This window comes from Perna viridis, chromosome 11 (assembly GCF_037379345.1).
Source record: "Perna viridis isolate PV_CMFRI_1.1 ecotype Kerala chromosome 11, ASM3737934v1, whole genome shotgun sequence".
Classification (NCBI taxonomy): Eukaryota; Metazoa; Mollusca; class Bivalvia; order Mytilida; family Mytilidae; genus Perna; species Perna viridis.
The window spans coordinates 23,931,928-23,957,420 of NC_142455.1; the positions used below are offsets into that span (position 1 = coordinate 23,931,928).

The 25,493-nt window shown below is 33.1% G+C and overlaps 1 protein-coding gene across 3 annotated transcripts; it reads left to right on the forward strand.

Moving 5' to 3' along the window:
- Positions 1-564: 564 nt before the first annotated feature.
- On the forward strand, positions 565-15,001 carry LOC148603450 (uncharacterized). Of its 3 annotated transcripts, none has more exons than XM_088551958.1 (3): positions 565-677; positions 5,554-6,796; positions 13,698-15,001. In XM_088551958.1, the coding sequence occupies exons 2-3, from the start codon at positions 6,620-6,622 to the stop codon at positions 13,737-13,739; spliced, it is 219 nt and encodes a 72-aa protein (XP_088408084.1). In that variant the 5' UTR covers positions 565-677; positions 5,554-6,619; the 3' UTR covers positions 13,740-15,001. The 3 variants fall into 3 exon arrangements, with proteins under 3 accessions (XP_088408084.1, XP_088408082.1, XP_088408083.1); XM_088551956.1 differs by lacking the exon at positions 13,698-15,001 and adding an exon at positions 7,529-10,543; XM_088551957.1 differs by lacking the exon at positions 13,698-15,001 and adding an exon at positions 7,939-10,543.
- The last annotated feature ends 10,492 nt before the right edge of the window (positions 15,002-25,493 follow it).

The following is a 25,493-nucleotide window of genomic DNA, read 5'->3' on the forward strand; positions in this document are numbered from 1 at the left end:
GCTATTTATAGACACTTCACTTCCGGTGACCAGTACTGCACTGCAAGTCTGCTAACCCCACATGCCATTCTGAGGATTGTGAGCTGACATATGTAGAATCATGCTGATATATAGTCCTCTGCAGGTTAAAGTTAAGGTAAAGTCCAGAGAAGCCATTGAATATTGTGAAATTAGCATAGAAGCCTATGGGAAGTGGAATTAGTGGTTTTAAAATGTTATTTAATATGATATATTTGATTAATATTAGTTTTTCGAAATTTTAAAACTTATATGGCAATTTTTTAGTACAGACATTAATGTGTATTAATGTCTCTGTTTTTATCAACTTTGCATGTACCATGTACAATTTTTTTTAAAATAAAACCAGGGATATATAAATTCTTACAATTATTTCTATTTTTTCATCTTTTTTTATAATTAAATTAGCAAATAAATATAGTCTCTGTTCTCTTGTCGGTATTTTTTAGTTTCTTGTCGCTAAATCAATTTCTTGTCCCTTCTTGACGCCTCTTGTCGGTAATTAGTGAGATCGATTTAAAGGGATAATATCCTAATGGGGCGAAACATCCGTAATCAGCAACTTCGCATTTTAGCTCGTCTCAGTCGACCTCAATTGACACCTCCAACAAGAATCAGTTTGTATTGACTTTTTTCAGCCAAATCTCTCCTTGTCCATGGTAATATATGTTTATATATAAAGAAAAAAAAGTCTCAAAATGCCTTTAAAGGATTTCGATGAAAGGGATGTGGATGGAAGACCGAGGCAAACTGCCACCTACCCATCTGGCGTAACGTTACAGCAAAAGTACTCTTCGGCTAAAGCCCATCTCGGCCATAGTAGTTTCGGCCACGGTTTTCAATGTGCAATCGATAAGTATTCAGCATTTAATATATTTATCAATGCAAACATGCTTCTACAGTGCTTTCATTAAGACTAAGAGCCGGTACTCATAATACTTTTATCCGGCTACAATTGCGCCTGGTACCGGCAGAATAAAATAAAAGCCCCCCCCCTAAAAAAAAATCATGAGGAAAAATCTAGTAAATAGATATCTAAGATTATTCTGTCTGTAGGCTACGATTATGTTGCCAAAATCACGATCTTTAAGTGTTCATTATTGTTTATATAATCAGTGTCTTCGTTGAGGTCCGAGTCGGAATCTTAAGGCTAAGGGTGTAGTGTCAATTTATAGAAAACGTGTGATGACCTAACAATCATAAATTATTTTGTGCAGAACTAAAAGCTAAACACAGGTGAAGATTCTGTGAAAATGTGTCAAAAAAATGCTGTCCGTATTTAGAATCGCCCCATACCTGTCATTTTTCCAATATTTGTTGTGATTTATGCAGACAGTGCAGGAATTTATAGTGTTGACAACGAGTCAACACGTGAAATAAACTTTTACAGAATATGATTTAAGGGACGACCATTCAATTCGTCAGGGATGGGGAGATTTAGTAAAAATGTTCTGGCAACCTTAAGTTTGAAAAGAACTTGTGTGAACTTTGCACACAAGAATATAAAAAAAATAGTGGATCCGAGATTCAACACTGCTATAGATAATAATATAAAATAATACATTGTAATGTTTAAAAAATTCTGTCCGTCTCAAAGTCAACCAGACTAGAACTTTTTCAGAAGCAAAGAATTTCTTATCAGGCTATGATTTTTAGACCAACATTTCACAATGCGACACATGCAATTGCCTTACATGTCACAGTAATAATTAGGCAGTAAACAATAACAAAGTTTTATTATGAAAATAATCAGCACTAGAAACCACCACATGTTACGGAATTTCATTTAATAAATGTTTAGTTTTGTTCCTATGCTTTCATTTGCATGTGCTAGTGTTTTAAAATTTTGTAATAAGTAAATAAAAACCTAAGAACAAATTTATGACATTTATCAAAATTTCATATAAAATGGCATAGTATTAAACAGTCAACAAATTTTATTAGCATTAGTCTAGAAATGGATCTGGTGGTAATCATGGGGAGCTCCTGGATTTCAGGGTTTTGAGACTAAATCAGTTATGATTCATCATATGTCTTGATTTCAAATTCATATATTTTAAACAAAACTGAAGCAAATATTGCAGACTTAATCACATTTTTTCAAGTCAAAATTCATATCTCAAAATGGCTAACATTCAGGAGGTTCCTCCGAGCTGTTGCCCTGGACCTACTGGGGGCCTGAAGCAGCCCCCAGACCCCCCTTGCCAAATTTATTTGATACCTCCTACTTTCTGTAAAGTACCTCCTGCCTGAAAAATTAATGAAACCCCTGCTTCTATTGAGGTAAAATAATTTTATTACAGTAAACAATGCCGCTTTGCATTAAAAGAGTAATCAAGGGAACCAAGGTTATAAGGGTAATCAGAAGAATGTACATGTAATCCAGGGACAAAGACCAGGCATGGAAAACAGACATACACAACAAAGATCATTAAGTAACTAAATTCATACAAAGTAACAAAAGCAAATGAGCAACTCGGACTCCACTAAAAACTGGGAGCATGGAAGGGTAAGCGTCCTCTGCTTTTCTAAAAACACCCACCGAGTTGCTCATGAAAGTCAGCGAAGTATAATATGTTAATAACATAATTATATAAACCCATCATATACTAACTGCAAATCTTTGCCAAAGAATGATATGCAGCAAAAAAATACCATAAAATGAAAAAATGAAGCATTATATGGACAGATAAAATGCTGAAATGGATAACACTTAGTTCTTGGGTCAAAATTTATTTGCTAAATGATAGAATGTTATGTCAAATCAGAATAAATGTATTATTACCTTCCTTAAATATGATAAAAAAGATCCAATTTTGTCATTGAAAGTATAATCAATCTCACCATCTAAAAAGAAAACTTTTGTGCTGGGCAACAGCTCCATTTAAGGTAAAACTATGTGCATTCTAGAAAGGTACAAAATATATATGCTGAAAGTAATGTAATTGTTTCTTGCAAGCAGATGTAGATCATATGATTGAAAGTTACGGTAACTTAACTGGAGTTCACAGAAGCCTGCCTTCCAATTATAGTAGAACTTTTAACTAATCTTTGTAGCGACTTTGTTGTGACATACATTTTAATTACCGAAATGGAAATGAAAATTCCCATCCCCAGCATTTTTAAAAATGAATAAACAGATAATTGCATGTTGCATGATAATTAAAAGGCTCCATGGTCAAATTACCAACATGTATAATAATATGGAGTAGGCATTGCTTTTATACATGTATCAGTGAGCACTGTGAGCTTTGCCATATGTGTACTGTCTGTACAAGACAGTTGTAAAAATAGTTAAAGACGACAATTTTTGTATTTATATTTCAGCATCAAGTGAAATCAATATTTTTATTTGAAAATCTGTCTTGTTAAATAATAGAGGATTTTTTTTTTTGTCAATGGATGAGTAAAAAAAAATGTTTTCCAAAGTCCTAGCCCAATTCCCCCTTTTCCCCTCGCTTTCAAAATGGTTAGTAACTATAGCGCTTTGCCATACTTTCCAATTCTTAAGGACATCTCTGGCAACATTCTTTTTTGTTTCAGTGGTGCAGAGCAATTGGTACAGATAGCTGAAATATTTACAGTTCTCCACAGATGGTGGGAATATTTTACACACATCATGTGACATAAACAAAATTCAGATCTATGCAACTGACAACTGCATATTTCAAAAAAAAAAGATTGCCTTTCCTATCTTAGAAAAGCTATGCTTTGATTTGGATAATGACAATCAGAGTTATATTTTTTCCCAAGACGGGTTAGGTTCTTGACAACAGCAACCATAGAAAGGCAGAGATACTTGTATGTACACTTTGTCTTTGTACATCCATGTTTTTTTTCCCCGATTTAAAAAAAAAAGGAATCTTATTCACTTCTAAATCTTTTAATAAGTAAAAAATAGAAAAGACATGGAAGTTTTCAGAAAAGATGAAATTATTTTTACTGATATGTAATTATAGCCTATATATTTTTATTTGTTTGATTTAAAGAAGCGAATATTTTTCTCTGTAAGGACAGTCAGTTCTTGTTACTTCCATGACATGACTTTTTTTTGTTAGTATATTGGGGAACCTTAAGGGAAATTAAGATAGTACATGTAATAACGGTAGAGCTCACACTGTTGCGGTGCACACTATTACTTATCATTACTACAAATAAAAAAAAATAATTCCAAAAAAAAGCTTATTTTGTTTTTAAGGAAGTCATGTCCTTTTAAAATTACATGGGAAATTTTGAAAATTAAGATACATGTATATGTATGAAATTATATATAGATTTATGCTAATAGATAGAACCATAAATTGGTATACAAAAAACAGAAAGTTCAGGAGAATTATTATGTTTTTACGGTAGTCACATTCTTTAAGATATGTGCAGGTCCAGGTGTCAAAAGAATAGGCCTGCAGCAGCACTAAGCCTGTTGTAAAAGGCGACTAAATAGTGCTTAGAACCTTAGCCGGGGGCTAGGGCACTCTGCCCATAGAGCAACTGGGTTGTGTGCCTCAGGTGATGGAATGGGGTACCCCTGGTGTGTTACATGCTGTGGTTGTCAGGCTATAATATGGAAAACCCGACCGCAAACCATAGTGCACCATGTTGGGAAAGATGCCACATTCCTCGCTTGTTAAAAAACCCTACTGTGGTATTCTCCCGGAGTAGGAACGATAGCGCTCCGCCACAGGAGGCTAAATTGCCTGACCCTACCCACTTCTCCCTATTTCTAGTGACAATCAAAATTTGTCGACCCCATTATCCTTGTTTCCCATACCATTTTTCATTTTATCATCATTTCATGTTCATTTTATCATCCTCTTCATGTTCATCGCCTGAATATAGCTGAAATATTGCTGCTCAGGTGTTAAACCCCAACAAACAAACAAACAAAAACGCATTCTTTAATCTTACATGGGAAATTTTGAATATTAAGATATTAAATATTTTGTTTGCAAATCACATCCAAAATGACTTGGTGAATAATAGATTAGCATTTTGGGATCTTGTTTTTATGTTACTTGATAGAAACTTCAGAAAATAACTTCAGAGACAGCTTAATTATAAAGTGATGATAATTTTCTGATCTTTCTGCCCTTTCAGCTTAGGTCTTTGGAATGAAATTATTTACAATAAAATAACTAGAACCTTTTGAAAAAAAAAGAATGCATGTAACGTTTTATCTGTTCATAGTTAATGTGCCAGGAAACTTTCATTTTAACTTTGAACATACAATGCATATTCTAAGTTGTCCATTTTTATGTTGATTGTTATTCATTTTACATTTTTTCTAGATTAGATCGATTTTTGTCTTTTGTGAAAAGTTTGACATCATTTATTTTGGGGCTTTTTACAGCTTGCTATTATGGTATAGGTTTTGCCCTTCATTAAAGATCATGTGGTGACCTATACAAGTTCAATTGTTTGTTGCTTGGCATTTGGTGGATGACTATCTCATTGGCACATTTTTGTATCAATTTTGTGCTTTTACTAATTAGTGCACCATTGTTGTGTCCTCTGATTTTTAATTTTTTCTATTGACAGACATCAAATACAGATTCCAGATATGGACTACCAAATTATTGTGAAAAACTATGTCATGAACAGCTGTGTTCGAATGCACGAATTACTGATGAAAGGAGATTTATGTGACTTTGGACTAGTTTGTAAAGATGGCACATTACCAGCTCACAGTATAATTTTGATGTCAAGTGAGAGCCAATTCTTTGAGAGAAATGGAAAATTCATGGAACCTCCATATCAGATATTTCTACCAGAATTTTCACTCAGATCTGTTTCTGAGATTGTTAAAGGTCTCTATTTGGGATATTTTACATTTTATCATGACTGTGCTGCTGAACTTTTAAAGCTCACCATTCATCTTGAACTCTCTGTTTTTACTAGCTTTATAAATGCTGTAATTCAAAATAATAGTGTTTTAAAGCATCTAAGTTACAAGTTCTTAATGAAGTTACAATTATATCACGGCAAAAGAGTTTAAACAAGACAATCCAAAGCAATATTGGATTAAAGGATGCTGAAAAGTTAGAAATTAAAATACAAAATAAATCCCTACCAAAAAACAAAACAATTATGCATGATCATGTCTCAAACATTCAAAGTGCTACACAATCAATGGCCAGTGTACAGAACATGAAAATAGTTGAAAACAATGCGGATGAATTGAATGAAAGGAAACATGTCGGGAGTATGATTGACGAATTTTCGGATGAAGATTATGGTTTAATTGATTTTGAAAAATCAAAGACATGTAGCAATGGAAAAATTGTGATACCAAATGATCGTAAGAATGGAGCAGTCATTCAGAATGAAAAAACAAGATGAAGAAAGAAGTGCAGGAAAAGAAAGTAGACATGATGTTAAACCAAACAATTGGCAAGTTAGTGTATCTAAACTCCTTGTGCCTGTCCAAAAAACAATTGTACAGAGTGCACTTGCAATCAACAACCCTTTGTTCTTACCAATTCATGCCATTTTGGGCCATCAGCCTCAGGTAGGCCCTTCTGTAGAAGGTTGTAATAAACTGTTAAATTCTGTAAAACCTACTGGAATTTCATAAAGTGCATGAAGTGCTACACGAATTGGAGACATGAAAAGTGAACATGTACAAGGGTTTCGAAAGGAAGGAATGGAATCAACAAAGGACAATCTGAAAGTTAATATGAGTTTATCTAGAGTTAATGACCGTGACTATTGCCAACATGAAGCGATTAAAACATCAGGAACAGTGAACTGTGGTAGTAAGCTTTCTACCAATGATCAAAATGTAAGTAAAAATGGGAAAACCTTTCAATAACTCTCAAATGTGAAAAAAAAAATTCACCAGCTTACGTTGTAAAACCATTTCCATGATTACCACTACATGTACAATGTATGTACACATGTACTTGAGTAGCACTCCAGATTATTTGGAGTGTAATTAATTCCTACATGCATTGCAGAATTTGCATGATTCTCACAAAGACTGCTACTTAAATTTGGACACTGCTTTACATTTCATGGAATGCCTATGTGTACATGTAGTCATGTATATGTGTAGGTTTTACATTGATTACTACTATCAACCAAAATTTTAGTTCATCTACTCTTCACACTGGAGTCTCTCGTGTCCTCCACTGTGACTTTACCAAATTATCAACTAGGATAAAATTGCTCCATTTCATTACTTTTCAACATTTTTTTCTGTCTATAACTGAGAAATATTAAACTGCTAGATCCATTAAATATACCTTGGTATAAAGACAGGACTAGTTTTAAACTACAGACAATATTGAAATAGTGACTGCACTGTGGAGAGTGGAGACACTTTGACACAAGAGACACCCCACGATATTTTTGTCTTGCTTTGGACAGCATTTAATTCAAATTAACCCCCCCCCCCCCCAAACTCAAATCCTGGATCCGCCCCTGTTATACACTAATGAATGTCATTTGTTAATGCTTGTGCCTGAGAACATTTTATTAAACTGATTTTATGTTTTACATGTACAATTTGTAGAGACAGAAAATCACTACTATCTGTTTCAACACTCAGCAACAAGTAAAACCAACACGTAAAATCATTTTAATTAGAAAACCAAAAGAAATCATACAGAGAGCTACAGGTAGTTCCATATATCATGCAGAAAAAAGAAAGTGTCAAATACAAACAAGTTGGGTCCAAAATAAATCATATTCACTTCTTAAAAGAGGCCAGCTTAACAGTGGTGGATAAGACCTTACCAATGTGTTGAAGGGGTTCCAGGGTTTAATCCCACGTAAGAAAAAAAAAGACTCCTACAAATGTGATGATTGTGGGAAAGTATTCAAGCTTGAAATTTCACTACAGTGACATATGGTAACGACTCATTCGAATGAAAGACCCTAGTAATGCGATGTTTGTGGTCGTTCTTTTTTTTGCCTTTGCAGATTATTTAAAGCAACATCTGATTATTCATGGCGGACAAAAACCCTTCAAATGTGATACTTGTGGAAGAGCTTTTTGTCAAAGAACTGACCTTAAAAAACATTTGCCACGGCATGGGCCTAAGAGATTCTTGTGTAATTTTTGTGGGAAAGGATTCACTATGAAAAGAGGTTTAGACAATCATATTAAGTTTCATAACAATGATAGGCAATTTGAGTGTAAGCTTTTTGAGAAGAAGTATATTCGAGAGGACCAGCTTAAGAAACATATGGCTGTTCATAATCCAGAGGACAATCCAAACAAGTGTGATGTGTGTGGAAAACGATTCTTTCAGAAAGGAGAAATGTTAACACATATGACTATTCATACAGATGAATTTTTCAAGTGTAAAGTGTGTATGAAAGAATTAAGATCTAAATATGCCTTGGCTGCTCACATGAAAAACCATAGAGAGAAAAAGCACAAATGTCATTTGTGTGGTAAGGATTATGTAGATATGTACAAACTACAATGTCATGTGCGGTCAAATACAGGTGAAAAACTGTTCAAGTGTTCTGTGTGTCAGAAAAAATTCGCTTCTTTTTCAAGTAAGAATATGCACATGAGAATACATACAGGAGAGAAACCATACAAGTGTGTCCAATGCAATGAGGCATTTTATTGCAATGATGCATTAGGCAGACATGTGCAGGCTTACCATGGTCGTTCTGTTACAGATACCAAGAAAACAAGACATAAATTGACAGAAGAAATAGTGACTGAAGATGTAAAGTTTGAGGTTGTACCCACAGGTGATTACGAGGTTCAAGATTTTCAGGACCATTTAATTCTCATTGGATGAAAAAATTATAAGTAACATGTTTGTGTATATACATTGTATATGCCGTAAGTGTAATATTAGGAAAAACAATAGGCTTATTTACCAAGTACACATAATGTACAGTAAGTGTCATGTGTTTTTATGTACACTGTACATGTACACATGTAAATTTAAAAAAAATATGTATTCTGTAACTTATATATACAAATATAGATAAAAATGGGCTCATTTTAGTTATTTGCAGTGTACATTTACATTGTAAATTTACTGTCAGTACATGTACATGCAGGTACGAGAACACAATTAATTCCCCTTGCTTTTCAAGGCTATTTCTCTAGTATACAGTTCCAACTTTGGTAGTAGGTATCTTCCACATTTTTTCATATTTTTACTGGAAACATATTTGCTGAAGTTTTGCCTCTAATTGGTAGAAAATAGGTTAAAATTACATGTGATTTTTTTTCATTAATCAATTCTGACTAAAAGTTGTGATTTGGTTCAGTGGAGGAAGGTAAAAATTTAGGACTTTTAACTCAGTTCATTTGTCATGTTTACCCCATCTCCGAGTTATATGTATTAATTTCAGAAAATGATGGTAAATTTTTCTACAATTTATATATAAAATCCTGTTTGTACATATCTTTAGGGCAGAGAAGTTTTATTCAGTTTGCGCCGGTGGATTTTTTTTAATCTGCTCAAATGTGTATATTGAAATGCACTGGAAAATTAATTGTGGTCTCGTGTCTGTATGTGTACATGTATACATAAACTGTACGTTGTACATGTTTGTTATTTTGGATAAAAATTGGGTCATTTGTGGCCTTGAGCTGTTTAATTTAAATTATTTTCAAGACAGGGAAGTTACCCCAGATTTGGAATTATGAGTCCTTTCTTGTATTCATGCATGTACATGCATATTATTGTTATGTACATAAAATAGACACTTTTGATCCAGTGAATTACGCAATATCAATAAGTTCCATTTTTTGTAAATTACAAATGTATATTATTCAATAAGGTAATATATATACAAATGTATGATGGACTCCAATTATTTCTTATTAAAAAATCTGATTAGTACAAACCAAACTGAAAATTACATGTGCATCGAACCATTTATCAGGTAGGGTCTAAAATGTGTAACCCGTACCCGTATCAACTTTGACCCGTATCCAAATGATGTTTTCCCGAAATATTCATTTTTACGGTATGTTAAGAACTGAATATTGCATGAGATGTGAAAAAGTCCGTTTCAATTCATTTCTTTTCAAGAAAATGATGTATTTACTTCTGATATTTCTTTTTTGATCGGTTTTCTGAAGACAAAAGGTCAAAAATGTGTTACTGGAAGTTACGTATCCAACTAATTTACTGACTATTTTTCACTATTCAGTCCGATTTTTACGTTTTTCTAATATCGTTAAGAGGTGAAAACTTCACCTTAAGACTGGATAAAGTTTTTAAAGATTTGATATTGTTTTTAAAAAAGAAGTGATTGAGTTTGATTTCCGCGCCGTACCTACAGTCAATCCCCGTACCGGCAAATCTTGGATACGATCTCCAGAATGGAAAAAAAACCAGTCTTATAAAAAGAGTCTGGTGCCATTTTAATTCATCGTCAATGAAAATTTTGATAATATTATAATGTTCTTATGTCAAATACGCATTGAATTAGCAAAAATAACAAAAATACCGAACTTTGATTTTTGGGTACGGGAATATCGGGTTACACATTTTAGACCTTTTGAATACATAAATTTTGAATAAAATCATTTTTTTTCGACAAACATTTTACTAATCATTAATTCTAGCCTTATCATTATGTCATTTTGCATATGTGTACCAACTTTCAGCTGGAAATAACAAGTAATAATGAAAAAAAAATTGTCAAGATTATATAGTATTTGGGTATGGGGAAAAGTTGGTACGGGTATTGGTTCTATTTTCGGTCGTTTATGTATGTATGAACGGATCTCAGAGCTCCCAAACTCAATGAACGAGGGACGTTCATATAATGTTTTGGAGTGGAGAGTATGCAAGTATGAACTTTCTGGCAACGACGTTCTCGACCAATCAAAAACAGATAGAAGCATGAAGAATCTTGCTGTTTAATGCTGTTTATAATATGCCCAGTTTTTCTTCTATCTTTTTACGAAAAACTGGGCATATTATAAACAGCAAGAAATAGCAAGCGGACGTGTCCGAGAAGACACATACTAACTCAAATATGGAAACAAAGTGATTTAATGATTTTTTTTTTGTAATTAAGAAATATCCTGCTCCCAAGATCCCGTGCATAATACTTGCATAACGTTCTTTAAAATCGGCAGAATTATATCTAGTAACCTTTTTACCATTTAAAATGTTTTATACAGTTAATTTACCATAACACGGGAGAAGGTGACTAAACTGAAGAAAAACAAATGACTTATAGCTACCTGATGAGAAAATCCAGCAATCCTGGAAATCCTTTACAAATTCAGTTAAAACAAACTTCATTTTGGTTTTTAGCTTTTTGAGTGTGTAATTCGGTTGACAAATTACGGATTTTAACATTTGCGAAACGAACATATCACATTAACCAACGAATTGCCTTTACCAAATTCGTTTTGTCAAAAATATATTGTATTCCGTAAAAGTAGTGACCTAATTGAAAATTGCTGTCTTCATTACAAATGTTTTCTAGGATTTTAACAAATGTTTAGGTTTTTATCGCGCAATTTCCGATAGGTTAAACTTCTTTTATGTAAATAAAAGACTTAAAATATTTAAAAACATGTTTAGCTAATTCACATTTGCCATGGCTTTCAACGTGTCAGATGCTAGAGGTTAGGATGGCACCAAGTCAGAAAATAGCTCGTCATAGTGTTCCTTTCCTCGTTTACCCCGGACAACTTTGATAAGCAACCTGGCGGGTGTTTCTAGAAAAGCAGAGGACGCTTACCCTACCGGTGCAACTGGTCTACGCTTCCAGTTTTTAGTGGAGTCCGAGGGTCAAAGGATTTTGATTTTCGTGAAATATTACGGAAATTTGTGACAGTTACATTTAGTCATTTTCATCAGAAATAGCTACATGTATATGGCTTTTCCTGCTATCTCCTCCTGTAGTTTTAATTTCGAACTACATACAAAATATTTTTGCAGGATGTTTCTACACATAATGATGGTGTGCAAAGTCATAGGATCTTGATTTTTGTGGAATAATACGGAACTGGGTGATAGTTGGACTTGGTTAGAAATATACCCCAAGCAACAAATTAAGTTAATGAATAGATATTCGGGGTTATAATATTTTGTATGTGTCGGTCAGTCCGTCCATCAGTCCTCTTTTTCTCATTGCAAGTATTAATGCAGTGCTTAGCCTAACATGCCAAATATTTACTGCATCAACCAACAGCACACAACCTTTCTGAATCTGCAAACCATGTTCATACAAAAATAAACACGTTTTTAATTTGGCCAATCTACCGAACGGGGGCTTCATTAGTGTCTTGCCAACACATTTGATTTTCAAAAAAATCACTAACAAAAGACACGGGAGCTCCTGTGACAAACAGGACTTTTAGTTTCATAAAAAAATACATGTATTACTGTCATAAACGTAGTAAAAAAACAAAGAATAACCAAATTTACGAAGTCAAAACTCCAAAATATTCAAATGGTCAATCTTCAGAATAAGAACTTCAGATGACATATTGCATGAAAGTTGATATGAAAACCCCATACGCAGATGCTGAAGGGATGTTGCCACAGATGAAAGTAAGTTGACAATACGGAATAAAAAATCATTGCGTTTGTTGTATAGTTTGGTCAATAGTTTTCCTTTATCATTCCTTTATTGACTTCACAGTACCGGTAGTATCCTTTATCTCAACCTCTTTGGATGTATGAAATCCCGAAACTAGGATTGTTTAACGTTAATACGTCATCTATATAGCGGGAAATAAGATCAAATTGAAGATCTGGCTTGTAGCCTATTATTGAAAAAGGAATGTGTTAAACCCTGATCGTTGGCATACATGAAACAATATTGCCTTGTCTTCAGCTCAGCTTAACATTATAAGCACAATATCAAAATTTTAAATTGTGGTTTAAGGCCAACTTCAAAACGAGTGTACATGACCACAAATATATATCCCAAAATGAATAGAATTTAGATAACACAAGACAACAAGTACATTTTTGTCTACATAAAATTACATGAAATTACTTGATTTAAACACCATAAGATTGAAACCTTCAATTGATAAAACGATCTTAATGACAAGGCTTACAAAAATTGAGCTCTAAGTTGTATGACGGCACATTGGTAGAGTGTAATTGTCCTGGAATGGCCAAACATGACTATTTTGTGGTTTTTAGCTTATCACTTGAAACTTAACATACTTTCAATTTATTTTATATTTCTTATAACAGGGGCCTACAAAAATCACGAAGGGTCCAAAATATATGACAAGTCTTTATCACAGTTTCTGTCCTTAACAAATAATAAAAAAGAAATACGAATTTTGTTTTTTTCATGACGATCGCAAAAAGTTACGCTCATTTTTTGCTATGACGCTGTCGTTTTTGTCTGTACACTACAACCGTTTTGGAAATAAGGTACAACAGGAGTTAAAAGAAGTATTTCGTGGGTGCGCCAATCAGGCACTCTAGGGCCTTTAGTAAAATACATGTATGCGATTTTGGAAAACGAATCCATTAGAAATGGAATTGACAATCGTCGATTTTCTTAACATGATTGTATGACTTTTCAAGTTGATGTGTATAGATATCTTAAGTGTTGGTTAGATTTCAATTATAACTGATCTGTTTAGGCTTTTTGATATGTTAAATCTCTATATATTGCTAAGTAATACAGTTTTGGATTACGAGCCCAGTTTTCAAATTGTAATTAGACTAAGTACAAATTATTTACATCTAATTTTAACCTTATTTTAGGCTGAGATCACCCTATCCAATGAGGGTCTAGGTTTCTTCTAACCAAACCTGCTCTTCAACCACTCAACTGATTTGATAAAACTTTATAGGGAGGATGAGCATCATAGAAGTGCATGAAGGAATGCTATAATAGTGACAGAATAACAACGGAAGATAATCACAACGAAGGGTTATGTGTTTTAAATATACGGAAACAGTAAAGCCTGATAGTTCCGGTTCAAATCTCTTAAATTGTATGTAAAGGTCAGAAACAGTAAAAGTTCACGTTCAATGTGCAGTTGATTAACAAAAAAATTGCGTTACAGAAAAAGAAGTTTTTTTTTGTGCTTTTGCAGACTTTCAAAAAGCATTTGACACTTTAACTAAAGGAGCACTTTGGTATAAGATGCAACTTATTAATAAATATTTAATCAATGGAAAAATGTTTAATACTATTTTCAACATGGACCAAAACATCTATTCTTGCTTACAGTGTAACGATAAAATGTCAGAAACTTTCATGTGCGAAGTCTGTGTCAGACAAGGTGAAAATTTATCCCTTCTTTTATTTCCGCTATATCTCAACGATTTGGAGAACTATTTGGCATCAAAAGATATATCGGGACTACACACAATCACAGATGATATCGAAGAAAAAAGTAGGTTGTTTTATTAAACTCTTCATAGTACGGTACGCGGATGACACCCCGTAATTTTATCAGAAACGACGGAAAAACTACAGAAAGGGCTACATGAATTAAAGAATTATTGTAAATTATGGCATATGAAAGTTAAGGTGGCAAAAACTAAAATCGTTATTTTTTTCGAGAGGGAGAAATGCAAATCGCCTAATATTTACTTACAACAACTCACCGAATGAAATAGTGGACAATTTTAATCATTTAGGAATATTTTTTTCAAGAACAGGAAATTTTAAACAATGCAAAATGCATCTCAAGAAAAAAGCAACAATCGCTATGTACAACGTATTGAAAAAGGGACGAACACATAATCTATCCATTAAATGTCTCGTTGATCTCTTTGAAAAGCTTGTCAAGCCAATTCTACTTTACGGATGTGAAGTTTGGGGATATAAAGACATTGATATCATAGAACGGGTTCAAAAGAAGTTCTACAAGCTCATTCTCTGTTTAAAATCAACGACACCAGAGACAATTAATTATCGCCTATTCAAAGATTCACTAAAGTTCGAGGACTATTTTGGTATACTAAACAAGGATATACTAACAATGGTAAAATTCAGAAGAATCAATTATAAACTCCCAATCGAAAACGGTAGATGGTATAATATACCAAGAGAACTTCGACTGTGTCCTATATGTAGAAACGATATAGGAGACGAATACACTATATAATGGAATGTCTTGCTTTTCAAACGGACAGAAATAAATATATTGATAGAAAAATTACCTGAAATCATAATTCTATAAAGTTTAGTGCTACAATGAACCAAACAAAACACTAAAAACTTCGAAAACATTATATAAGGATAGTAAATGACAAACTGGATTCTCTCTAATAATTCAAAATTTCCTCTCAATTTCTTTGTTTAATAAGAGATATTCGTTGTTTTTCTGTAACGCAAAATTTCTGTTAATCAATTTAACATAACTCTTCATATCTTCACCTACACTTAGAAATCGATGGTAAAGGAAAATTATTGACCAAACTTTACGACAAACGTGATGACTTTTAATTCAGAATTGTCAACTTTCCTTTCATCTGTGACAACATCCCTTCGGCTCCTGCGTATGGAGTGTTCATATCACAACTCAAACGTTATGCCTGAGCTTGCCGAAACTACGCAGACTTTTTGTATCGCGCTAGCACTCTAACAAATAGGGTTCTGGAACAGGGTTATGTTGCTACAAGATTGAAGTCATCACTACAGAAGTTTCATGGTCGTCGTCATGAACTCGTGGATCGTTATGGTGTATCCATCAGCACCATGAAAACTGATTTATTCAATGGGTCATAGTTTTCCTTTCCTCGTTTGTCTCCCCCGGACTTGAATTTTTATGAGCAACTCTGCGGGTGTTTCTACAACAGCACAGGACGCTTAACCTACCGGTGCACCTGGTCCATGCTCCCATTCTTTAGTGGAGTCCGAATTGCTCATTTACTTTTGTTACTTTGTGTGTATGATTTTAGTTACTTTGTGTTCTTTTTTGTGTATGTCTGTTTTCCATGTCTGGTCTTTGTCCCTGGATTGCATTCTTTTGGTTACCGCTATAACCTTGGTTCCCTTGATTGCTCTTGCTCAACAACCGAACCAATGTATTGTTTATATGTTTAAAAAATGCTATGTTTTTCTGTGTACGTAAAGGATACATGGTATCAAAACTGAAGCTGTTATTTCGTATTTCAACTAAGACCAAAAATAAAGCACACCTACTTAATAAAAGTCAAAAAGAAGTAAACAATACAGTATACAATTAAGTATCAGTTCACCTAAAATTCAGAAACTGCCAATGGTTGAGATATGATTTATTGTGTAGAAATCCCACCGAATGCTTTCCTGATATACACATACATTCACGTAAGGATAGTCCTTCCTGCATTCTGATGTTTTTTAGAAAACCAAATCAAGTACGAACTTTTTCAAATTGCATGTACAATCTGAAACGTGCAAGAACTGAATGAAAATTAGGAGTGGTTAAGTGGTTCGTAACTGTTTCTGAAATAAAAATAAAAGAGTTTGGTCGACATACTTTACTCAGATTTTGTCTAATAAGACTGCTATTTGATTCGATACGACACTTTCAACTTGATATGAAAGAATGCGAAAACAAAAGACACGACCAGATACCTAAAAGTTGATCAATATAGAAGTGTACAGACATTATAAACATCACTAAAATTGAGACGTTCACATTTATTCAATATATTTCATTTTGTTTGAGTATAGAGAGTTTATTTCAATTGTTTTAAATTATTTAAAGAAGACACAGTAAGTAGCATATATAGAACACGATTTACAAGTTGTTTTCCGAAGTATAAACAGCACGAGGGATTTTTAGATTGTTCTGAGGATGGGTCATTTAACTGATATAAATATTCAGGTAGTAGGCATTTCGTTATCGAAGGTGCTCACAGTAACTGCCGTCGAATAGTTTATGAATAACGCTGTAAAATAAGTCAATTATGTCATTTGCTGCAAGCTTTATAAATATGACTGATCTCCAGACACTGTCGAATGCCTTATTTAATATCAAGAAAGCATACAGTTTCTACATACATGTATTGGCTTTTTTGTTGATAATTGCTCTTAGCGCATGGTCTACTGTGCTTACCCCCTTCCCCGTTATTTTGTTATTCAGCAAGGTCTCCTGATTTGTAAATTGATGTTAATAAAGAAATGTACCATGCTTTTTGTATTATCTTGAGTTTAATATTTTTAGGTAATTTAGTAAGGCATGTGTGTTCGACACAGCTGTAATAAATTCGTTCAAAATCAAATTAATGTCTGCAGTTTTTTTGTGCTTTAAGGCTTTATTTCTTTACAAGTAAATGGAATATTTATGTGAAAATTATCAGTTTTAAAGTTATTATGACTCAACTTCTAATCATAGTTTTCATTTGCTTCCAGTATTGTTTTCGGTAGTGGGATTCCTATTCAATAGTGGGTTTCACAATAACCTGGCAAAGGATGGGAGTCCATAAGTCCTTATTCTGCCTACTGAAATAATTGGTAAAAATACCATGATTTGGAAGAAAACTAAATAATAGTGTAAATCGTATTGTAAATTTTCAATTTTATTCATTAAGTTTGTAATTTAGAAAAGTAACGATTGAGATACCAATGCATAGACGCCTGTCTATTCAGTAAATATTTTTTTTCACGATTAAGTCTAACTTAACCTGAACATATATCATGTGACCTAGCTAACTATCATATGATTAAGTACCTGGCCACCAGCATAATATACCCATGACATCTTAATTACACCCTCGCACGAGTACCTATATTAATTAAATAGCTTTTATCTTTACTTTTTGCCAAAAAATGATAATTTCTTTTTATCAAATAAAGTATAAGATAATTTTTTATCACATGTAAATTTTGATATATAGCCTCTGCTATGAACATGCATGCATGTACGTGAATGCACGAACTTATTACTTTATCTAAAGCAACGATTAAGCATAGTTCTGTATAACAAAGTTCTCGCAAGACTGCTTTCTCTATCCGGCAAAAAAATCTCCAATACATGTACATTTGCAATGTGGACATAGCAAACATGTCCCTCCATGTATTCGATATTGCGAAGGTGACATAAGCAAAATATGTGTTCAAATTTTACGCATTTTTTGTGTCTTTAAAATCCTATTGCTCACGTTTTTTGTATACAATGTAAATTTTCCATCATTTCTTTCGCATTTAGTAATTTAGTATACACTTAAAGAAGCGCCAAAGAAGATATTGAAACTTAAAATACCCGTATTTATATCAAAACTGTTAGCTGATAAATTATTTTGATGTACCGCTCAAGAGGACGATGGATGTACATGTAAATTATCCACGTTCCTGTGTAAATATCTTTGCTTGATAGCCTACATGTAGATTAAGTATTTGTTATGACAGGTCTTATCTAGAATTTGTGCCGAGCGATCCTGTCGTACAGAAGTTCAGCTTTTTTTTCTTTTCGAATATTTCCATGCTAATTTCAGTGTCCACACTTTTGTGAACGAAGTTGTCTTTTCTTTCATTCAGCTGCATCCTATGTTATGCTTTTATGCAATACATGTCTTTCCAAAATGAAGGCATCCGCCTCCTGAAAATCTTGAAAAACAATAGCAGGCGCGACCTGGGTGGTGATGGGGTGCGACAATGCTTTAGTTATAGGTTGTCAGGTTATATAAGGATGGTCTGACCGTGAACCATCAGGTTTAGTGGTATGAATATCCACGTGTGTGACATTTACTGAAACTATAGTAGAATTTGTGACAGTTTGTTTCCACTCATCACAACAATAGATTGAAATAAAAACTGTTATTTTGATCCAAAATCGAAGTGTGTCACTTCTTAGCTTTATGACATCACTTTTCAATCCCTTCATTGTCAATGAAGAATGCGATAATATCGGAAGCGGCAATCAAGGCTGTCGGACATTACGGCGTGTATGATGTAATGTTGACAGGCTCCAGCCGAGAAAGCAGTAGAGGTAATACCTATAAAGATGCATTCATTCCAAACTTTCCCACATCAATTTACTACTATTCGTAATCATAAATTCTAATGAGTCATTGAGTCATTTACATTTTTCTCATTTTTATTTTAAGACTTCGCAAATATGATAGGAATTGTTGATTAAACTAAAAGTACTGATAAGTTTATCAGGAATGATTTGTGCGTGCACGTTCTTATTATGTTTCCCCTATAGTACTCAGGAAAAAAAATAATACATTGCTCAGGGATCAGTGTGTTTATCTGTCAGTCTGTTTGTCTGTCTGTAGTAAAGCACGATAAATATTAGTTACTTTTAACTGGTTATAATGAAGATGTATAGTCACTCATGCAGTGTTACCATGTAGTCGAGGAAGTGAAGGTAGCACATGATTTGTATATTTGCCTCATATCATGATTCCTTTCTCAGCAAAACATTGATGGTCACCGAATTTTAAACAAGATTGATTCAAATTAAAACATATTTTACAGAACTTGAGAAAACATAATTGGTTGGATAAATTCTTTGTGGGTGTTTCTAGAAAAGCAGAGGACGCTTACCCTACCAGTGCACCTGGTCCATGCTCCCAGCTTTTACTGGAGTCCGAGTTGCTCATTTACTTTTGTTCCTTTGTATGTATGATTTTAGTTACTTTATGTTCTTTGTTGTGTATGTCTGTTTTCCATGTCTGGTTTTAGTCCCTGTATTACATTCTTTTGATTACCGCTATAACCTTGGTTCCCTTGATTACTCCTGAACATAATCAATTAGCTACAATTTTTTTTCAAAATATGACACTTACTTGTATCCATAACTTTAACCTTTTAAAAATCATATGGATATAAAACGCAATAAAGCCTGTATTCATTTGGATTGATTATTCGACTAATTTTATACTATAACTAAAAAGCCGGGACTTGAAATATGCATTTTCCATTTACTATCGCAGTTGCGGAACCTGTGTGGGATTCAGGGTTGGAGACCCCTTTTTATTGGAAAAGTGTGCCAATTTTATGCAAAATTAGGATAAATCGAGATATTTTTATATCCTTCTACAGTACCTGAACTGACCCGTGCAACAAAAATTGTGAGTCCGAGTTGCTCATTTACTTTTGTTCCTTTGTATGTATGATTTTAGTTACTTTATGTTCTTTGTTGTGTATGTCTGTTTTCCATGTCTGGTCTTTGTCTCTGGATTACATTCTTTTGATTACCGCTATAACCTTGGTTCCCTTGATTACTCTTTGCAGGGCAAAGTGCGAGACTGTACCAATTCGAGACTACCCAACGAATTATTTATTCACATTTACATCGGGCACTGAAGATTAAGTCCACTTGTCTTATTTTATTATAATAGTAAGAAAAAAAACACACTCACTACATATCAACACTTAACAGAAAAAGAAAAAAAACATGTCATACTTTGTATGCCTCTCTGGCCAGGTTTTCCATTACTGATTGCGTGAAACATAACACTTTATTTAACATACGCAGATCAAATACGCATTTGTCTTTTTTATTCCTTTTGTAAACGAAAATGAATTTTCTTTTCTTATTTTATGTTAAAAAATAAGATGAGTTAAATTGTTTTGATTCATCTTTAAAGGAAATGAACAGTTTTGAAGTTACATAAGGGAAACAATTCATTTCTTCTAGCAGGCGCTACAGATGTTTCCTCATCCTTTCTTGCATGGCGATTCCCAAGTGCAAAACTCAAACAACTAAGACGCTATCCTCATTTTAAAATAATTCAAATATATATTTCTAAATAAATGTTTGATCAAGTCAATATGATCATAGGCCATGCATAGGTTGTTTACTATGACAAAACAAATGATTTGCAAATTTGAAAAAAAAAGAGTTGATCCAAAAAATCTTTTGTTTTGTTCTGGATGTAAAATATCTTTGAAAACATACTTTCGTTTCATTTGTATTGTTTTTACAAAATGAAGTGTAAATTGTGTATTACTTTATGAAGTCTTGGTAAAGTTAGCAACTTAATATGACATTATTTCCCTAATTCTTCATACTTTTTTAAATGCAGTTATGGTTTAATTTGACATCAACTATATTTTTCTACAACTTGACAGATAGTTAGGCAAACTCTGCAAGAAGAGGATTGAGAGCTCCTTGTTTTTACACAGTTCACTTTTTAAATTATTTCCGTATTCAAACTTTTGCGTAACAGGGCATACTTATATTGCAAACTGAACCCCCATTCTCATGGTGCTGAAGCATACTGCATGTTCTGTTTGAATACTCATAGATGAAAACGTCACACGATTCATCCCCCATACAGGTAAAAGCGCAAGAATATATCAGCGGTTGATACACAGTTGACATCAGGGCATAAGGCGTCGATATGTTTTGTAAGAGAAATTCTCTCGTCATAGTCGTTGAACCTGCAAAAAAAAAAAAAAAAAAAAAAAAAAAAAAAAAAAAAAAAAAAAAAAAAAAAACACACTTTGAATGACATCGAATTTTGTTTGCGTTAATTAACGTTCATCACACAGGTAACGATACTTAATAAAGTTTCATTTAACCTTATATGATCAGGATGTATGTTAAACTTTGTTATCTAAGTTATGATAGAATTGCCAATTTCGATGTTTCATAATTGAGAATAAAGCAATAAACATATCTTTTGATATTGTAAAGAACATACTAACAGAATCTCAACATGTATTTTCCATCACGTTTTACAAAAAAAAAAAAAAAAAAAAATGGACACCACGAAACAAGTAACTGAAGCTTGAACGTATTAATCATATAATCATACAGATTATTGATTTTAAATTGTTACTTTTTTTTCCGAAGGGATTTGTTATTCGCTGTTTGGTTGAATAACTTCATCTCTATTTCTTGCCTTATGCATACTTTACTCCCAATCTTCGTACATTCATTCCATGACATTCATATGCTTGACTTTGTAGAGTGAATAATGAGCTATATTCAGGCGTTGAACATGAAATGGATTATAAAATGAACATAAAATTATGATGACATTAAAATGAAAAATGGGATGGGACACAAGGATAATAGGGTCGACAAATTTTGATTGCCACTATGAATAGCAAGGGATGGGTAGGGTTGGGCAATTCAGCCTCCTCAGGCGGTAAAGGTTCCTACTCACATCGATTACCACAGCAGGGTTCTTTAATGTGCAAGGAACGTGGCATCTTTCGCAACACGGTGCACCATTATGGTTTTTCGTTCAGGTTTTCCGTATTATAGCCTGACGACCCAAGTATGTAACATGCCATGGTTATCCCATTCCACCACCTGAGGCACGCAACTTTTGTAGTGATGACTTCAATCTTGTAGCAACATAACCTTTCCCAGACGCCTAACTGTAAGATGTCTTGCACGAAACATAAAGTCTGCATAGTTACGGCAAGCTCTGGCATTACGTATGCGTTGTGATATGAAAACTCTATACACAGGTGTTGAAGGGATGTTGAAACAGATGCAAGTAAAGTTGACGATACGGAATGAAAAGTCATTGCGTTTGTCGTATAGTATTTCTTTATCATTGGTCTTTTAGAGTTGGTCACTATACGAGGTTGACTTCACAGTGTCTGTAGTATCCTTTATCTGAAGATGTTTGGGGTTAGATGAGATGTTTTAAATTCTCGAAACTAAAATTGTATTACGATAAAACGTCATCAATATAGCGAAAATTGAGATTAAAGGATCTAGCTAAACGATGTTCCTTCTTTTGGATCAGATCAGTCATAAAGTATGCCTCATAAGAGTGAAGGAATATGTCAACAAGTAGAGGAGCGCAATATGTTCTCTTTGAAATAACGACCATTTAAAAAAAAATGTCCAACACATTGGACAAATATTTGGTCTATAAAAAAAATGCAAGCATTTTGTAAACATCTTTGTTAACGTTGGAAGGTAATTTGGAGTCATTTTTTTTTTTTTTACAAAATATGAGGAATCTCTACCAAGAAGTATATATTTGTATCTACGTGTATCGACCCTCTGTGGCAGTTGTTAGTATAAATGTTAAATGTTTGAAAGAGATTTGGTGGTACATTTTGCAGATCCAGCTATGTAGCTTTTTTTGTATGGATTCTTGTTTTATTTTCTACGCCTTCCTCTGATAACAAAAAATGGATGTAATGCGTTTTGCAGACAAAAACAATGTTATTTTCGTGTTTGTCTGCTGGAATTATAACATTTTTGTCATGTATATTAAACAATCTTTTTATTACAGGGGGTCTTTGAAAACAGATGCGGCATCTCTCAGCCTTTATCCACTCTGACAGAGAATCACTGTCTTCTTGTTTTCGTTTTATCTGTTTTCTTGCGTAGTACTCCATGACATCCATAAGTACTTTATACTTATAATGACAATTTATGAAGCGTGGCTCACTGTAGATGGGACCTTTAGAAAGAACCTTCGTTTCCCGTGATGATGTGACCGGAAAGACCATACTTAAATGAAGAGGTTTTGCATGAACAGTCAGGTAATTTAGCGTTGAAGTCCTCATGTTTGAGGTCCTGCCATAACCTTTTATAATTGAAAAAATTGGTTGCAATGGGTTAAATATAGATTGAACAAATAACCGGCATTGATTTGTTTTTGAAATAGGGGGAATCTTGTTCGTGACGTTTTTGTGCAGGAGGATGTTAGCCAAATTAATTACATCTATAACTTTGTTGAGAAACGGTAGTGGAATTAATAATCATTTTTCTTTATCATGACCTTTTACACAAACTGGTTTAAAGATAATGTGGAAGCTATTATCCATAATGATAGCCACAAGTCTGTATAATGCTGAGGCTGGTTCAGAAATAAGAGTATCAAGAATTGTTTTGTAAAGGGAGTGTAATAGATTGAAAGGTATAGAATATAGTTTAGTTCCAATGTTATGAAGTCCAAAAGTCTTTTGCATTTATGTGATGAATTATCCAAGAGTATTTTTTGTTTGAATTATCGATCTCAATATGTTGTTTAAGGCAGAAATAAATCACACATTTTTCAAAATCATGAAATCATGGTAAATATTGTACACCTCTTTGGGCCGATTCCCCTCCCCCATACATTTTTACAATTCCATCGTAATCTAGGACTTACTCCAACAATCAATACAGAACAAATAGGCAAGTTAGCCAAAACTTTTAATGTCAGTTCTTTCAGTGAAAACAATCTCGGTTGTGTGATTATATTCATCATATCTTTCCGAAATAACATGCGTGAATTGAAGACATTACAGACAGATGAATCCACGTTGTAACTTGTAGATTTTGATTTTTTATTTCTGAACTATCCAAATATATGTGGTGACATTCCGGTTGACACAGGTTATCCAATCCTCATTTCACAACTCAAACCCTTAACAAGACATTTTTTCGTTAGCCAAGTCATTTACCTGGCGATTTAAATCTCACTACCTACCACGACGCAGATAAGCCGTCCTCTCGCATTCAAATTACACAGTAGAAAGGATTTAGGATCAGATTGTTTTTTCTGTTCTCTTTGATACTTTCTGCTATTAATTCAAAAAAATCAAAGTTGCCTGTTTTATTGAGTATATAAGTTCCATGAAAGTTTCTGGTACATTGCAACTATGACAGAGACAGGGGTAATAAAAATTATAACTTTTGTTATAAAGATAATTATTTGAATGAATAGATGTTTTAATGGGACACACTGAAAAATAAAGGAACATAGCAAACTACAGACCAATTGTTATTTATGCTATCAAACAGGACAGATAATCCGGTGATTGAACCACACGGTAATATGAAAACCATGTCAACAAACAAATTTGCATCTTTTAAAATACTCAATAAAAGAAATAAATAATAAAAACAATTAACAACAACAATAAACAACAACAACAAAAAAAAAAAAAACAAAACAAAACAAAAACAAAAAACAAATTTAAAACAACAGAAAAATAAAAAAAAAGAAAAAAAAATACAAAATACAAAAAAAAACCAACAAATCAAAACAAAACAAAAACAAGAACACAAACAAAGATAAGGAAAAATATATTATCTGCCCTTCCTGTGGAGATTTATTAAGATTTGTTCCTGTGACTAATATTCAGTCAAATATTACTTACATAATTTTACAAGATGTTTTCCCTTTCTATAATAAAATTTAAAATTTATTTGCATCATAAACCAATAAACTGTATATTTTTATTTTGCACTTTAGATTTCCATTTTGAATAGAAACAAAAAATTATATTATACATGTTGTAATGAAAATGTAGTCCAGTAAACAAATGTTAAAATATGATATACCAGCAAAAGCAATAGTGAAAACAATGTATAAAGCTTACCAAAAATATCGGTGACTTTTAGCAGAACAACAATAGTAAATATAAGACACTTCATCGTGTATTATCAGCAAACGCTATGGAGGTTAATACTAATGGAATACCTTTGCACGTCATTAATGTGATACTCGTACTGTTTTTGTAATTATATATATATTAATAATGAATGAGGTCATTGTAAATATACAAAAACATATAGAGTTATGCAATCTTTTTCAACATTAGTAAGAGTAAAATTATTCAAAAGTTAATTATAGGACAATAATTATTAAATATACACAAGAATGCCTTTTAGTAATTTTTGAATTTATTTATTAGTTAAACGA